This window comes from Rana temporaria, chromosome 10 (assembly GCF_905171775.1).
Source record: "Rana temporaria chromosome 10, aRanTem1.1, whole genome shotgun sequence".
In the NCBI taxonomy this organism is placed as follows: domain Eukaryota; kingdom Metazoa; phylum Chordata; class Amphibia; order Anura; family Ranidae; genus Rana; species Rana temporaria.
The window spans coordinates 69,562,650-69,581,057 of NC_053498.1; the positions used below are offsets into that span (position 1 = coordinate 69,562,650).

General features: G+C 41.7%; 1 protein-coding gene across 2 annotated transcripts in view; it reads left to right on the forward strand.

The window, feature by feature from the left end:
• The window catches only part of SIK2 (salt inducible kinase 2), a 265,141-nt gene that overhangs the window by 219,607 nt on the left and 27,126 nt on the right, over window positions 1-18,408 (forward strand). For both annotated transcript variants that reach the window (XM_040325400.1, XM_040325401.1), the window contains exons 8-9: window positions 2,959-3,111; window positions 17,978-18,142. In XM_040325400.1, the coding sequence (XP_040181334.1) occupies window positions 2,959-3,111; window positions 17,978-18,142 (318 nt within the window). The remainder of the gene's footprint in view (window positions 1-2,958; window positions 3,112-17,977; window positions 18,143-18,408) is intronic.

An 18,408-nucleotide genomic window follows, 5' to 3' on the forward strand; every position in this document is an offset into this window, starting at 1 on the left:
GTTTCTCGGCAGAATTCAGCCAGAAACTCGGTTCAGAGCTGAATTCTGCCGAGAAACCCGGCCGTGTGTACACTTTCGGCCGAGGAAGCCGACGAGGACCTCGGCGAGGAAATAGAAAACCGTACTATTGAAACGTAAATCGGATGCAGAGTTGACATCGGACACATTTTATAGTCTGCACATCCAGTTTTTGTCTGATGAAAAGGTGAAATCGGCTGTCGAAAAGCTCTGTACTGTAGTGTGTGTACGGGCCTTCAGAGTGCTTCACTGTGCTATGCACTGGTTCAGTAGAGGGCATTTTGGCTCCTTAAACCTGGCAATAGACAGTTCAAATCTCAGCCGGCTCAGCAGGGAACAGCCAAGATTTGAACCGTCTATGGGCAGGGTGGTTGTACCCAAGTTGATCCATCAATCAACGTGGGTACAACCAGAATGTCAGATTTTTTCATGCAATTATTGCCAATGGCTGTAGCCGCTAGCAAATATCATTGCGTTCTCCTGGCAGGGACAGCTCCCCGTGTCCCCCAGCTGAGAGAACACAATAGCTCAGCGAGAGGGATTCCCTGGTTACAGGAAAGAAAATCGCGCCATCTATGGCCGTCTTTGGTCCCTTCTTACAATATTCAAAAAGACAAAAGGGGGCAGCCCTGGGACTTTGAATGAGGTGAGAGAGGTTTAGCCAATGTTCACAGCGAACAATGAGCCAAAATCTATTTATTATTTTCAAAGTGTTATGTAACAGAGCGGCAAAAACAATGATTGTAAGTTACACAGCACAGATGAAAGTAGATATGTAAAGATTTATTACAATTGTTATACATCAATGAGCAACAATAAAACTTGAAAGTTGCAGGGCCAGTGGATATACATATATAATAAACAAAAACATTGTACATACATATAAACAGAGAAATATGTAGACATAATGCAGACATGAATAATATCCAGCATGTACAGGCATAAAACAAGCATCAATAAAGCCCTACTAGTTTCGCGAGACCCTGCTCGCTTCTTCAGGGGCAGATGCATGAATGTTGTAACTGCAATGTAAGTGATAGAATCAATAGATGTATGTTAATAAATGGGGGCAGGCGGAATGATTGGCAAGAGAGGTCTGAAGAGGGACCTCATACTTACCAATGGGCTGAAATGAATTGGCAAACGCTGGATATCAGGATGTCGGCCGTGCATCCAGCTCGGGAGCTGAAGGAGACGGAGCAAACAAAAGCCACAACAGGGGAACATCCGGAGGATCAGCATGGTCTGGATGGGGGTATTTCTCACTGCAGTCTTCCGGGTTATACTTTCACTAAAAATGTTACCGTAAATATAATTGATAACAATGCACAAAACTTTGTTTTGAATCTTTGATGAATGATATGAAATTGCTCTATTGCTACTGATTTCATAGATTCTTTCCGGTGATATGTGTTTGATTTTTCCCTAGCCACCAGTGTGTGTGTGTGTATGTATGTATGTATGTGTGTATATATATATTAGTGCTGTCAGTTAAACGTGTTATTAACGGCGTTAACACAAACCCATTTTAACGCCGTCAATTTTTTTATCGCGCGATTAAGGAGGTTCACCCTTTAAAACATTTTTTTTTTGTCAGCACGTACCTCTTAACCCTTTCACGCCGACGGGACGCATATATGCGTCCTCGGCGTTCGGGGGTTATACCTGGATGATGCCTGCAGCCGCAGGCATCATCCCGGTACCGTTGTTTAGAGCGGGCGATCAGCTATCCAAACATAACAACCGATGCGGCTAAAAGCCGCTCGGTTGTTATGCCGGAGGAGCGGGAGGGGACACCCCCCCCCCTCCTGCCGCCTTTCGCCGCTCTGACCGGGCCTCCCGTCCCACCGGGAGACCCGATCCTCCATCCGCCACGTTCTGTATTCAGGCGGAGACTGAGGCCCCGTACACACGACCAGTTTCCTCGGCAGAATTCAGCTTCCGACCGAGTTTCTGGCTGAATTCTGCCGAGGAAACTGGTCGTGTGTACACTTTCGGCCGAGGAAGCCGACGAGGAGCTCGGCGAGGAAATAGAGAACATGTTCTCTATTTCCTCGTTGTTCTATGGGAGCTCTCGTCCCGCCGAGCTCCTCGGCGGCTTCAGGGCTGAACTGGCCGAGGAACTCGATGTGTTTGGCACATCGAGTTCCTCGGCCGTGTGTACGAGGCCTGACACTAAGCCGTAAACGGCTTTGATTCAGTCTCCGCATTGAAACCACGGAAGCGGCGTCATGACGTCACTTCCGGGTTTCTCGGCTGCCAATGGCGCCGGATTTAAAAAAGTACACAGTATTCAGAATCGCCGTTTTCAGCGATCTGAATACTTTGAAGTGCAAAGGATGGCTCGGAGGTCTTTTAGACCCCGATCCCTCCATAAAGAGTACCTGTCACCACCTATTGCTGTCACAAGGGATGTTTACATTCCTTGTGACAGCAATAAAAGTGATCAAAATTTTAAAAAATAAAAAAACACAATTTAATATTATAAAAATAAATAAAATAAATAAGAAAACAAAAAAAAAATGTTTTAAAGGGTGAACCTCCTTAATCGCGCGATTAATCGTGAGTTAACTATGACATTAATGCGATTAATCACGATTAGAAATTTTAATCGCTTGACAGCACTAATATATATATATATATATATATATATATATATATATATATATATATATATATATATATATATATATATATATATATATATATATATATATATATATATATATAATGTATATGTGGATCACACACATCTCTTTGCTGAGTGCGTTTGGTCTTTTGAGGAATGGGCAGCTCAGCTCAATTACAGTATTAATATACAAGAGTGGTTCAAGGCAGACAGTGAATTTTTTTCGAGCCCCTTTATTATGAGAAAGTGCATGAGATATTTCTCTTGCAAGTACAGCTCTCTTAACATGATTTTTTTGTGTTCATCCACAGTCCTTACAGAACCGCAGTTACAATCACTTTGCTGCTATCTATTACCTACTAGTGGAGAGGCTAAAATCTCACCGAAGCAGCTTTCCAGTAGAGGCTAGGATTGATGCTCGCCAGCGACGACCAAGCACAGTTGCTGAGCAGACAGTCGCCAAGGTAAAACAATTATTCTTAAATCTTTCTTTAACCCAGTCCAAACCGTTGCACTAAAAACTTTTTATAAACACTTGTACTTGACACAATGAAAATAATGTGATAATTGTGAAAGTGAGTCCATACATGGAGAAATAATTAAACAGCAACAAGCTCTTTTTTTTTTTTTTCTGTAGTATTAAAATGCAGCATAAGCAGTACAAAGGTCTAATGAAAACCTTTCTGACTCCTTTACAGTACTCTACATCTTTGTGCCATTTACGAGACCATTAAAGTGCGCTCATCACACACAGTCATCCTGTCACTAGGAAAAATGGGATAACCGTACAAGAAAACATAAGACAGCTAAAAGTATTAAAAATAAAAAGCCCATAGAAGCTTGAAAAAATTCTGATGGCGGTCAAGTCCAAAAACAACTTATACAAATCAATTTGAAAAAATGCCTCATTCTGGTGAACAAATCTAAAACGATGTAAATCCCATTACTTTCTGTCTCAATCTTTGGCCATCTGGTGCTTCTTTCAGTATCTCTCTGTGTTGTGCTGTTATTACTAAATGTTCCCAGATCCCATAATTATTAGACAAGTCTTTTAGGACATTCTTAGGATAATCCATAAGTAGACAACAATACAGTAAAACCACAAAGCCTAAGACATGGGTGCTCAACCTATGGCCCTCCAGCTGTTGTGGAAGTCCCATTCTGCCTGTTCCTTTGGGGGTCATTCTTGTAACTGCCAGTGGCTTGCAATGCTTCATGGGACTTGTAGCTCTGCAACAACTAGAGGGCAACAGGTTGACCACCCATGGCCTAAGAGGTCAGGGCGAATTCCGACATATGAGGAGGCATAATTGAGATGCCTAGTAAAAAACAAAGATTTCATCAAAGTTGGGGTCTTGTACATACCAGCTGCTGCGTTACATAGCAGCAACTGGTGAGCAACGAGATGTGGCTGGACAACTGCAGCACTGATGCACCAACCAAGATGCATCGCACTGTTCCTTGTTTGTTTAATAAAAAAATATATATTTTTTTTTTATTGAAATGTCACAGAGAAACATTTCATAAAGTTTTATTGGCCACCACAACAGGCGGTGGATTGCCTTGTACTGTGCTGCACTAGGGTAAAATATTGCTTGCCTTAATTATTTTCAGTGAGATACCAGGCATTTTTCTGGGATAGCCACCCAACACAATCTCAATGCACCTGGTGTGAATGGACCCTTAAACAGCCATAATGCATAGAGAAATTTGCCTTAATTGTAAAGTTTAGTTTTGAAGAGGTAATGCCATTCAGCACATGCACAGTATCAGGCCTCGTACACACGACCAAGTTTCTCGGCAAAAACCAGCAAGAAACTTGCTGGGATTTTTTTTTTTGCCGAGGAAACCGGTCGTGTGTACATTTTTCGACGAGGAAACTGTCGAGGATCCCGTCGAGCCAAAAAGAGAGCATGTCTTATTTTTCCTCGACGGGAATCGAGACACTTGCCTTGTCGAGTTCCTCGACAGCCTAACAAGGAACTTGACGAGGAAAACGATGTGTTTCGCCCGTCGAGTTCCTCGGTCGTGTGTACGAGGCTTCAGAATCTTGGCTCTTGGTATTGAATCTCCCTGAAGACACTAGAATGGTTGCCTTCCCAGGGGATCTCTGTGCGGCCAGGGCTACGTCTAGTTCAGGGGAACCAGAAAGTGGATGCAAAGAAAGGGAAGTAAATCATTTTTTTTTTATGCGCATTAGCTGATTTTTACACCAGGGATCTAACCGGAATGTGGGTTTCCTGCACTGCATTCTGGTGTTTGAATGGACCCTAACAAAAGTGTTACCTTTTAATAATATTAAAGGGGTTGGTAAGGTTTGTTTTTTTATTTTCTAAATAGGTTCCTTTAACTACTTCCCGACCTGCCGCCGCAGTTCTACGGCGGCAGGTTGGCTCCCCTGCACAAGAGCCCGTACAATAACGTTGGCTCTCTTAGTGGCCACTAGGGGCCGCTAAGAGACTCCCGTGTGGGTGCCCAGCAGGAGCGATCACCGTCGGTCACCCGCGATTGCTCGTTACAGAGCGAGGACCGGGAGCTGTGTGTGTAAACACACAGCTCCCAGTCCTGTCAGGGGGAGAAATGCCTGACCGTCTGTTCATACAATGTATCAACAGCGATCAGTCATTTCCCCTAGTGAGGCCACCCCCCTACAGTTAGAACACACCCAGGGAACATACTTAACCCCTTCCCCGCCCCCTAGTGTTAACCCCTTCCCTGCCAGTGGCATTTTTATAGTAATCCAATGCATTGTTATAGCACTAATCGCTATAAAAATGCCAATGGTCCCAAAAATGTGTCAAAAGTGTCCGAAGTGTCCGCCATAATGTCGCAGTACCGAAAAAAAATCGCTGATCGCCGCCATTACTAGTTAAAAAAAAATATTAATAAAAATGCGATAAAACTACCCCCTATTTTGTAAACGCTCTAACTTTTGCGCAAACCAATCAATAAGCGTTTATTGCGATTTTTTTTTACGAAAAATATGTAGAAGAATACGTATTGGCCTAAACTGAGGAAATTTTTTTTTTTTAGATATTTTTGGGGGATGTTTATTATGGTAAAAAGTAAAAAATATTATTTTTTTTCAAAATTGTCGCTCTATTTTTGTTTATAGCGCAAAAACTAAAAACCGCAGAGGTGATCAAATACCATCAAAAGAAAGCTCTATTTGTGGGAAAAAAAGGACGCCAATTTTGTCTGGGAGCCACGTCGCAATTGTCAGTTAAAGCGACGCAGTGCCGAATCGCAAAAAGTGCTCTGGTCTTCGACCAGCAATATGGTCCGGGGGTTAATTGGTTAAGGTAGTGCATTGTTGGTTTACTTACCTTTTTCTTCGATTTCCCTTCTAATTGTCTTTTTTCTTTGTCTGAATTTATCACTTCCTGTTCCTCCTCAGTAAGCTTGCCCCCATCATCCCCCATCATTGTTCTGGCTGGGGGTTAATCAGTGTGCTTATGGGAGGGGGCGAGCACGCTTACTAACCCCCAGCCAGAACGGCTCGGATGATGGGGGCAAGCTTACTGAGGAGAAATCGAAAGAAAAGGTAAGTGAACCAACAATGCACTAGCTTAAAGCAACCTATTTACAAAATAAATAACAAACCTTTACAACCCCTTTAAATGAAAATAGCCTGTGCAGCAATAATATACTGTATGTATCATGTTCAACTACTTTCCAATAAATGGCTTTCCTTTTGCCTGGAGAGCCTTTGAATTCTGGTAAAAGAAAAGCCAATAAAAGGTAGGCTTACCCAGTATCTATTAATAAATGAAATAAAACCAGACTACCTGTTCTGGTTATGTAATATCGGTCTGTGTTAGGCAATGTTACTGGAACAATCTTGTACATTGTTATTAAGGGGTGTGGTATGTTGGAAACTCTTATAATTATAGCTCTGAATGACAGATTTATCAGATTACTGACTTCTTAACATACATACACACAATGGAAGTGATGTGTAACTATATAGCCTGGCTACCCCATCACTAATAAACAAGACCGTGTTTTTCTAAAGCATGCATAAAGGCACATTCATATGATTAAGGTGCACACGTACAGTATGTCTGTGTGGAGCTGCATGTCTCTATCCATTCTTGCCATCAATGTATGACATTTATGAAAGACCTAAATGTGCATGGGGAGTGCTAAAGGTAAACTGTGTGGCGCCGTACACACGTCCGAGAAACTCGACGAGCAAAACACATCGTTTTGCTCGTCGAGTTCCTTGTGAAGCTGCCGAGGATCTCAGCGAGCCAAGTTTCCTCATTGACTAACGAGAAAATAGAGAACATGTTCTCTATTTGGCCCAACGAGATCCTTGTCGGTTTCCTCGGCCAAAAGTGTACACACAACCGGGTTTCTCGGCAGAATACGGCTCCGATCGAGTTTCTGGCTGAATTCTGCCGAGAAACTCGGTCGTGTGTACGGGGCCTAAGGGTAAGCCTTATACTCACCTTTGTATCACCACCCTGAAAATTCTGTTTGTTTTTACTGCACTTGCTGCCACCTGACCTGACAATAGTTGAAATTCGTTCTCCAAACGTTGAGATCTGACCTAGATTGGGAGATCGCCGGTAGACACTGGGCTCCCCTATAACATGGATCCATGGAATCTATAAGAAGGGCGTATAAGCACGAAACATTGAGATCTGACCTAGATTGGGAGATCGCCAGTAGACACTGGGCTCCCCTACAACATGGATCCATGGAATCCTAAAGAGGAGCGTATAAGCACAAAACATTGAGATCTGACCTAGATTGGGAAATCGCCGGTAGACACTGGGCTCCCCTACAACATGGATCCATGGAATCTATAAGAAGGGCGTATAAGCACGAAACATTGAGATCTGACCTAGATTGGGAGATCGCCGGTAGACACTGGGCTCCCCTACAACATGGATCCATGGAATCTATAAGAAGGGCGTATAAGCACGAAACATTGAGATCTGACCTAGATTGGGAGATCGCCGGTAGACACTGGGCTCCCCTACAACATGGATCCATGGAATCTATAAGAAGGGCGTATAAGCACGAAACATTGAGATCTGACCTAGATTGGGAGATCGCCGGTAGACACTGGGCTCCCCTACAACATGGATCCATGAAATCTATAAGAAGGGCGTATAAGCACGAAACATTGAGATCTGACCTAGATTGGGATATCGCCGGTAGACAATGGGCTCCCCTACAACATGGATCCATGGAATCTATAAGAAGGGTGTATAAGCACGAAACATTGAAATCTGACCTAGATTGGGAGATCGCCGGTAGACACTGGTCTCCCCTTCAACATGGATCCATGGAATCTATAAGAAGGGCGTATAAGCACGAAACATTGAAATCTGACCTAGATTGGGAGATCGCCGGTAGACACTGGTCTCCCCTTCAACATGGATCCATGGAATCTATAAGAAGGGCGTATAAGCACGAAACATTGAGATCTGACCTAGATTGGGAAATTGGCGGTAGACACTAGGCTCCCCTACAACATGGATCCATGGAATCTATAAGAAGGGCGTATAAGCACGAAACGTTGAGATCTGACCTAGATTGGGAAATCGCCGGTAGACACTGGGCTCCCCTACAACATGGATCCATGAAATCTATAAGAAGGGCGTATAAGCACGAAACGTTGAGATCTGACCTAGATTGGGATATCGCCGGTAGACAATGGGCTCCCCTACAACATGGATCCATGGAATCTAAAGGCCGGGGAAAAAAAGCACCATATGAAGAGCTAAGGTGCCACACACTTCCTTTTACTCATTCACTGCGGTGGAAATTTTTATATATACTATGCCAGATACATTTCCCAGAATGAAAAAAAGGAACATTTAGGTTTAAAAAAAATCAGGCAGAAGAACGCCTTACAATGATGATGCTTCCAGCTCCATTCTGAATTATTCTAATTGTGATTTACACTAGTAGTAATTGAACCGTAAGATCAGACATAATAAACTGTATATACAATCCTATCAATCTGAGCCAGTAAGGATTAAAAAGGTTTGAAGATGAGAAATTTTTTAGACCACAATAATTCTATGAATGTATCCAGACAAATTATATGTATATGTTCCAATATGTGACCTTATAATTCTTCCTCTTTTTAGAGAACAATCCTCATTGGCCTAGCCATTTCACACCGATTTATTAAAGCTGGCCTTCAGACATACAAATTGTGGCTCTTTGTGTGTGCAGTGATTACAAACAATATGCAATTACACTCTAATTGATGATTTTGAAAGCTTGCTTACAACTGGACGGCAAAGATATCATGGGATGGGCAGAGCTAAACGGAACTAGTCTGGCTGCTTTGTGCAGCTTTTCTCATCTGTGGCTCTTTGTAAATGCTTTACGTTTTTCTCATGGCTTTGCATTAAAAAAACAATGCATTAAAGGCATTAGGGTTGATTTACTAAGGCAAGCAAGGGAAGTTGCACTTTGTAAGGAATTTTGCCCAAAGCATAGTGAATGGAATGGAGCTCTACAAAATTCCATCATCCATCTGTGTGTTTTTTTATTTTCCTTGTATGCAATTGGCTATTCTTTGCATAGTGAAACTTCACCTCATTCACTAAACTCTGGGTCAAATTCCCTTGGAAAGTGCAACTTCCATTACAACGTGAACAGCCTTTCTGCCTTTGGTAAATTTAACCCCATTTAATCAGCTGGAGATGGGGGCTAAAATGTAACTCTTAATTTTATTGCAGCAATGCACTTATACCTAAATGGTGAATGGGGGCAAAATTCACAGAGAAATACAGAATTGACAGTTGTTTTACCTCCAAGGGATTTGCATTTCTGTCCATTCATTCATAGGACTTAAATAGCTCTGTCAAACATGTTTCTTTGCTGCAGTTCAGTAACTCTTGCAGGTTTCTCCTCCAACCTCTAAGGCCTCGTACACACGACCGAGAAACTCGACGGGCGAAACACATTGTTTTGCTCGTCGAGTTCCTTGTTAGGCTGTCGAGGAAAATTTCCCCATTCCCGTCGAGGAAAAAGAAGACATGCTCTCTTTTTGACTCGACGAGATCCTCAACAGTTTCCTCATCGAAAAAAGTGTACACACGACCGGTTTCCTCTGCAAAAAAAAATGCCAGCACACTTGGTCGTGTGTACGAGGCCTTAGACAATTACTGATTGGTTAGTGCTGTGACCTGATCTGCGAAGGCAGGTTTTCCCATTGCGTGATAGATAGATCTTTATTTTATTAAAATTGATCTCTTTTTGCTAAAAAAATATATATAATAAAAGCATGCTAGAAAAACCAGAAGATAGCCATTTCCTATCTGCCATTACTGTAGTGCAGAGTTGACACTGAAACATAGATTATTGGTTTCTGGAAATGTTCCTATCCTTACCTAAGCCCCAACTTGCTTTTATATTTTGTTTGTTTCATTAAAGGGTCACTAAAGGAATTTTTTTTTTAGCTAAATAGCTTCTTATACCTTACTGCAGTCCTGGTTTCATGTCCTCATTGTTCGTTTTTGCTTTGATGTTGCTGTAATTCTTCTCTGTTCTGGACACTTCCTGGTTGTCTGTTTCCTGATGACCACTGGGAGATTCTAGTTTCGTTTTCCAAATCAATACTGCTCTATGGGTCTGTCCAGCACAGAGGCATCAAATAACATGCAAAAACAAAACTGAAACTAGGAGGTACATTATGTGATTAATTTTTATCTATTTTTAATCGTTTTTAAAAGGAATCAGTTAACTATTATGTCTCTATACCCTGTAAACAGTCATTTTAGCAAAAAAAAAAATTCCTTTACAACTCCTTTAACCATTATTTCTAGAAAATGTTATTGTGCCCAGTTCCTGACCATTTAAACACAACTCCGTTTACTAAGCTAGAACGCATGTTATTTGCCTTAACAATAGTCATTTTCACTTTTCATTGGCTCCCATGGTGGCAAATAACGGTCATTATCGTAAATAACAATTGTTCTAGCTTAGTGAGATGACTGTCAGATATCCCGGTGTCTAAATTAGGCGTGACTTGGTAATAAACCTTTTTCACTTTACATTCCCAACTCGTATCCAGAACTGCATGGCCTATTAACCAAACCAACAGGAGGTAATGTTCTGTCAATAACAATAATTACTGTGATATAAAAGATAAACTGGTTGTTGCACAGCGTCCTGAGCAAATCATCTCCTAAAAAAGAACAAGGAATCCAAGAAAGCAGCTGTCAAGATTTCATGTGACATGAGAGTAGAGTGTTCTGTAAAATCTAAGCTCTTATCTGCATAGCAAGTTCTTTCAAGTCTCCGAGCATTAAGTGAACAATAGGTTTTACGCAGTAGCTTGTGTTCGCTATGTGCTGCCTAATCCATTCATGAAATGTTTTCATCTTATCGATGGTGTTGGAAGTAAAACCAACCTTGGTGAAGGTCACAGACTGTCTGTTATAGAGGATAACTCGTAGTTTAACATATTTTAAAGTGTACCTGTTACCATTTCAGAGCAGTAAACCCACACATGAGCAATGTTTGCTACGGTGTTAAAGGAACACTAAAGGCACAAATATATATTTTTTTTTAAATAACAAACATGTTATACTTACCTCCACTGTGCAGCTTGTTTTGCACAGAGTGGCCCCGCACCTGGTGGTCTTCTGGGGTCCCCCGGCGGCTGTCTCGGCTCTTCCCCGCAAGAACTATCCACCTTCATGCAAGCTCTCTCGCATGGTGGTTAGTTTTTGCGGGCGTGCTCCCGTGATACAGCTGCCGGCTATAGGCGTTCACTGTATCACACAGCTCCGCCCCTCCCGGTGCGCCGCATCATTTAATGTGATTGACAGCAGCGCGAGCCAATGGCTGCGCTGCTTTCAATCAACCAATGAATGAGTCGAGAAGCCCAGCCGAGAAGCCAGCGCGTTCACACCGCAGGACTTTCGAGGGGTCAAGTAAGTAAATGGGGGGGCGCTAATCGTCGGATGTTTTTATGTTTTTTCACCCTAATGCATAGAATTAAGGTGAAAAAACATGTACCTTTACAACCCCTTTAAATACTCACCTCAATATTTATGTAACTTACTGATGAGGTCATGCTTGGGCTGCTCTTTTCTATTACTCGATTGACTAGCTTATGTCACTGCTGTGCAGTCAGCACCAGTATTTATTTTGTCTACGAAAATATTTTCATGAGCTGCATGTTTTCAGTGGCGAAAAGTAAATTAAAATAAAATTAGAATTAAAGGGTCACTAAAGGAAACATTTTTTTTTGCTGAAATGACTGTTTACAGGGTATAGAGACATAAAAGTTAACTGATTACTTTTAAAAATGATTAAAAATAGATTAAATTCAATCATATAATGTGCCTGTAGTTTCACTTTTGTTTTTAAACTGGTTTCATGTTTCTGTGAAGTAAAGAGACCCACAGAACAAAAACAAACAAATCCAGGGCAGTGTTTTGTTTTTTAAAATGAATCTGATTGGTTCGGTTAAGTTTTAGACACACAGTAATGACAGCTTAGACCATCGTGAAAAGCTCCCAGTACTGTGGTTATAAGGAAACAGACAACCAGGAAGTGTGGAGATCAGAGCAGTTTTACAGCAACATCAAAGCAAAAACGAGCAATGAGGACATGAAACCAGTACTGCAGTAAGGTAAAGGAAGCTATTTAGCTAAAAAAAAAAATCCTTTAGTGATCCTTTAAGTCAATTGATGAAAACTATAATGAAAATGAATTCCAGTGTTTATTTAGTCGACTAAAATCTCCAGTACATTTTAGTCGACAGACATCAAATGGGTTTAGTTAAATTGTAATGCATTATTTAAGCATTTCTCTAGAATTTCCAAACTCATTATATATTCCTGGAGCAAAAATCCAATGTGTTACAGACACAGATATAGCCATTGTGATAGATAAATAAAACCAAGCTTCAAAAACAAACAAAAACAGGAGTGCAACTTTAAAAAAAAATATATATATAAATAAAAATAAATCCGTAAACTCTATGGGCTGTAATGCCAGGCTGCAAGTGGGGAAGTAAATGGGAGTGAGGGTGTGCACAGGGCAGGGTGCATTATACATTATGGATGGGGAGGTGACCTGCAAGTGGGGATAGGGAAGTAAATGGGAGTGAGGGTGTGCACAGGGCAGGGTACATTATACATTATCGATGGGGAGGTGACCTGCAAGTGGGGATAGGGAAGTAAATGGGAGTGAGGGTGTGCACAGGGCAGGGTACATTATACATTATCGATGGGGAGGTGACCTGCAAGTGGGGATAGGGAAGTAAATGGGAGTGAGGGTGTGCACAGGGCAGGGTGCATTATACATTATGGATGGGGAGGTGACCTGCAAGTGGGGATAGGGAAGTAAATGGGAGTGAGGGTGTGCACAGGGCAGGGTGCATTATCCATTATGGATGGGGAGGTGACCTGCAAGTGGGGATAGGGAAGTAAATGGGAGTGAGGGTGTGCACAGAGCCGGGTGCATTATACATTAGGGATGGGGAGGTGCTTCTCTATTTGAAGTTGCTCATAGGGACACTTCATTCATGACCCTGCACAGTAGCACTGCTGTGCAATGACATACGGTGCCATCCAGTGCAGTGTGGAAAATTGCACAGCAATGCACATCCCAACAGCATTGTGGTGTTACTAGGGTACGTAGAATACAATTGTTTTCTTTGTGCCCTTGCAGTGACTGGTGTTATCCAGTAAAACTGCAGGTCACCATGCACGGGCCCATAGCAAGATAAATTTTTCTGCACAGAAAAAAAAAAACGCACATGACATCAGTGTTGTGGTATGAACAGGACACAAAGAAAACTTTTATTTTGTTTGTGCATATTTGCAGAAACCTGCATTTGAGAGATGTAGAAAAATACAAGTCTCTACATATGGTTTGAACACATCCTAAATGCATTGCAGAGCTTTGGAAGCCTATTCAAAATAATATATATGTCTATTTTGGAGCTGTGGCTGAGAGCTAAGTAGCTGTCACGTTCTCATCAGATTTTTATAAGAACTATATTAACAGCAAGATTTTTACTGAAATGCTGACTTTTATGTGCATTATATTAAACGGTGTGTATTCATTATGTAGACAATAGTAGCCCCTTAAGACTGACTTCAGAGTAACTTTGAAGCCGGCTGTAATAACTTTGGCTGTCATTGCATAACCTTGACTTTCTCTGACTGTTTAAAAATCCTGGCGATTTTCACACACAAATGTTATTAGCGTATGTTAAATTAGTTGGTAATTTTTGAGTAAAAGAAATATATAAAAATAATCCATCACTGTTAGATCTGGCATAGCACTAGATGTATATTAAATTTAACACTGCAGATGCTCCATTTCGTACATTTAAATGCCTTATTCATAGCATGACTAGTTCTGAAATAAACGTAAATAACAATAATTGACCTTTATGAGTCAAAGATTCAGCTGTTTACTGTGAAATATTACATAAAATGGGTAGGCGACACAATGCATTGAATGACAGTAAATATACGCAATGTGCGAAAAGTTACAGTTCATTAGATTAGATGCATACAGTTATGTATTGATTTTTAAAGCAGAATAGTGTTTCCATCATGGAAAAATGGATTGAAGCTAATAAAATGGTTCTCATACCTTTATAGTCTAGAAATCAATTTTATAAAGTGTTATTATCTCTATATAGCATTTACACAGTGTATATTAAAAGTAGCAGAAATTAACTTGTCAGTTACGGTTAAACAAATTTATGGATCTGATGGGCCTGGATTACTGCATAACAGAAAGCAGCCATTAGTTTACTGGGTTCTCTACTCCGTTGCACAAATGTTTGTACATCCTGCTGACTTTTTTTAGATTGGTGATAGACTTGTTAACTTAAGACCCACTGTCCAGGTTTTATTGCTCTCAAAGGGCCAGATTCACAAATGAGATACGACAGAGTTTCTCCTGATACGCCGTCGTATCCCTGTTTCTATCTATGCGACTGATTCATAGAATCAGTTACGCATAGATATCCATAAGATCCGACAGGTGTAATTGTTTTACACTATCGGATCTTAGGATGCAGTACCGCGGCCGCCACTGGGGGGAGTTCGTGTCGTAAACCAGCATCGGGTATGCAAATTAGGAGTTATGGCGGATCCACGACGGTTTTTCGCGTTCGCTACGTCGCCGCTAGTCTAGTTTCCCGTCGCAAAGTTAGTTGTTTTTTTTGGTGCCCTAACTAACTAGTCAGCAAGTGTATTGCTGTCTAAAGTATGGGCGTCGTTCCCGCGTCGAAATTCAAAATTGAACGTTGTTTGCGTAAGCCGTCCGGGAATACGGAACTTAGTACGCTACGCGTGTCGCCGTTCAAAAAAATGACGTCACGACGCGCAAAGCACGACGGGATTTGCGAAACGGAGCATGCGCAGTAGGTCCGGCGCGGGAGCGCGCCTAATTTAAATGGCACACGCCCATTTGAATTGGCCCGCCTTGCGCCGGAGGCCGCCGGCGTAGTTTTCATCGCAAGTACTTGGTGAATCAGGCACTTGCGATGAAAAATTGCGGCGGTGTAGCGTATCTAGGATACGTTACGCCGCCGCGATTCTACGTGAATCTGGCCCATAGTTCCCAGTGGAAAGATTTATCCCCCTTATTTTATTTGTACTTGTGACCATTGTAACCAAGAAAGAAATTAAGGGAAAATCCAACATTTTTGTGTTGCCCCTAGAAGAAGAAATGAGGGAAAGTCTTTCAATGGGGACACCTGTTCCAGTGACAACTCTCTAATAGGAGATTTCATAACATTTTCTGTTGCATATCTGGGACAGGAAGTTACGGGAAAGTTTCCCAATGGTACACAGACTGCTAAAAATAAAATGACCAGTGTTTTAACCCTTCTCTACTCTAGCCAAAAGTAAATACAAAAAATGTTGCCTATACATTTAACATAAAAACGAATGCGGTCTTTAGCAGTTGTTTCCATGGTACAACAGTACTCTGAAGCCGCGTACACACGATCGGTTTGTCCGTAGAAAACAGACCGATGGACTGTTTTTATTGGACGAACCGATCGTGTGTGGGCCCCATTGGTTTTATTTCCATCGGTGTAAAAAAATTGAACATGTTTTACATTTTTTCTATGGATAAAAAAACGATAGAAAAATCCAATCGTCTGTATGGAACTCCATCGGACAAAAATCCACACATGCTCAGAATCAAGACGACGCATGCTCGGAAGCATTGACCGTCATTTTTTTCGGCTCGTCGTAGTGTTTTACGTCACCGTATTTTGGCACGGTCGGAATTTAGTCTGATAGTGTGTATGCAAGACTCATGAAAGTCAGCTTCATTGGATATCCGACGAAAAATTCCATCGGATTTGATTCCATCAGAAATCCGATCGTGTGTACACGGCTTTTCTGGTTTTATGATCCGCTGCCTGTTAGGCAGGCCATGCATTATTCATTTGTTTTGTACAATCAGCTATGGTGTTCTGGCAGCAGGGATCCTGTCCTACAGTCAGAACAAACTGAACAGTGTTGCCGGCTATAACTGGCACCATTGATTGTTTGGGAAATACCCATCAGGCTGGTTGTACATCAGTTGATTGGTTGATCAACTTCCTCTTTACAACCAACCTGCCCATGCATGGATTGACATTTGGCCAGTCCCTATTGAACTAGCTGAATGTTGATCCATGTGTGGCCACCTTTTGCTTTTCACCTAGCAAAGATGGACATAAACTAAAAAAGAAGATTAGGTAGGCAGATTTTGGGGGTTTTGTACTACTTAAGTGTTCAGGAGCAACTTGCAGCTGTTTAAACAGACCGCTTAGCTGGATGAAAGATTGTGCCATGAATAAAATTGTATTTGTGGTTTTATTTGTAATTTAATTTGGCAATGACTTGTAAATATAATACAATGATTGAATTATGCCCTGTACACACAATCGGAATTTTCGATGGGATAAAATCCAATGGAATTTCTGTCGGAATTCCGTTCAAGCTGTCTTGCATACACACTGTCAGGCCCCGTACACACGACCAGTTTCCTCGGCAGAATTCAGCTTCCGACCGAGTTTCTGGCTGAATTCTGCCGAGGAAACTGGTCGTGTGTACACTTTCGGCCGAGGAAGCCGACGAGGAGCTCGGCGAGGAAATAGAGAACATGTTCTCTATTTCCTCGTTGTTCTATGGGAGCTCTCTCCCCGCCGAGCTCCTCGGCGGCTTCAGTGCTGAACTGGCCGAGGAACTCGATGTGTTTGGCACGTCGAGTTCCTCGGCCGTGTGTACGAGGCTTCAGACCAAATTCCGACTGTCCAAAACGCGATTCTGAGCATGTGTGTTTTTTTCTCCGTCGGAGTTCCACACAGACGATCGGAATTTCGGAAAAAAATAAAACATGTTCTATTTCTAAACTCAGACGGGAAAAAAAGTCTGATGGGGCCCACACATGTTCGGAATATCCGATGAAAAAAATCCGTCTGTCTTTTTTCATCGGAAATTCCGATCGTGTGTACAAGGCATTAGAAGCACTTAGGATTTTACAATAATCCTAGAGATAAAAACTTCAGGAACTGGACCTAGTGAAGAAAAGGAAGGTTCTGAAGAACCTTTAAACACAAAACACAACTGTACTAAAAGTGAAGTGCAGTCCAGATACTTTTTCACCTTTCGGCAGTGTTAGGCCCCGTACACACGTCCGAGGAACTTGACGTGCCAAACACATCAAGTTCCTCGTCGAGTTCAGTGTTGAAGCCGCCGAGGATCTCGGCGGGCCGACTTTCCTCATTGAACAACGAGGAAATAGAGAACATGTTCTCTATTTGGCCGGACGAGTTCCTCGTCGGCTTCCTCGCTGAAAAGTGTACACACGACCGAGTTTCTCGGCAGAATCCAGCTCCGATCGAGTTTCTGGCTGAATTCTGCCGAGAAACTTGGTCGTGTGTACGGGGCCTTAGGAAGAGTTGGAAACTGTGTTGGGTTTTATTGCTGTTTGTTAACCAATTGGGCACATTTCTACAGATCACAAACCTGACACAAGCACTTCCCCTTGACTATTCATAACTAAAAACAAATTTGCCTTTATTTATATTATTACCCCACTTCTATATATTGTCTCATTTGGAAAGGCTTTGGAGTTTAGTGATATTGTAATGTTTCTATATGTCTTACTAAATTGCACCCTAAATGATGTTTCCTACAAAATGTAATTTTTTTTTCTTCTGTAAACATAAGCCCATGTGCCACATTTCTGCAGAGCTAGTATACTTATATAGAGTTTATTGTACTCCATGGTGCACCAGGGCTGTGAAAATGCCAAATATCCTTGATGCCATCTGGAAATATTTGTTAAACTGACCCTGTATTACCTATTTCTCAATAGACAAGCACAGTGGTGTCTCCAGTGAACCTCATGCCACAAAATGTGAGAATGATGAGAGCACCTGTACTCCCAGAAGCCTCCACTGTAGAGCCATTCCCATACCCACAAGGCAGCTGCCAGGCTGAAACGACATTCCTAGAGGCGGAAGCAGTGAATACACCATCAGTAAGTATTTCAGTATCAAATATATCTTTAGTGGATTTTTATTTAAGATTATTTGTTTGTTGCTTTTAGTGTAAAACCCTTAACTGCATTTGTTATGGGCAATGCTTATTACCTCTACTAAATCTTAGATTATTGTCTAAAAACATTGGGGTTGAGTTGCTAAAAGCACATAGACTATAGTAGAGTGCAGTTACACTCATTTTCCCTTGAGCTTAATGAATGTGGTGAAGCTCTGCTGATTTCCATCATCCAATCATTTGTAAGCA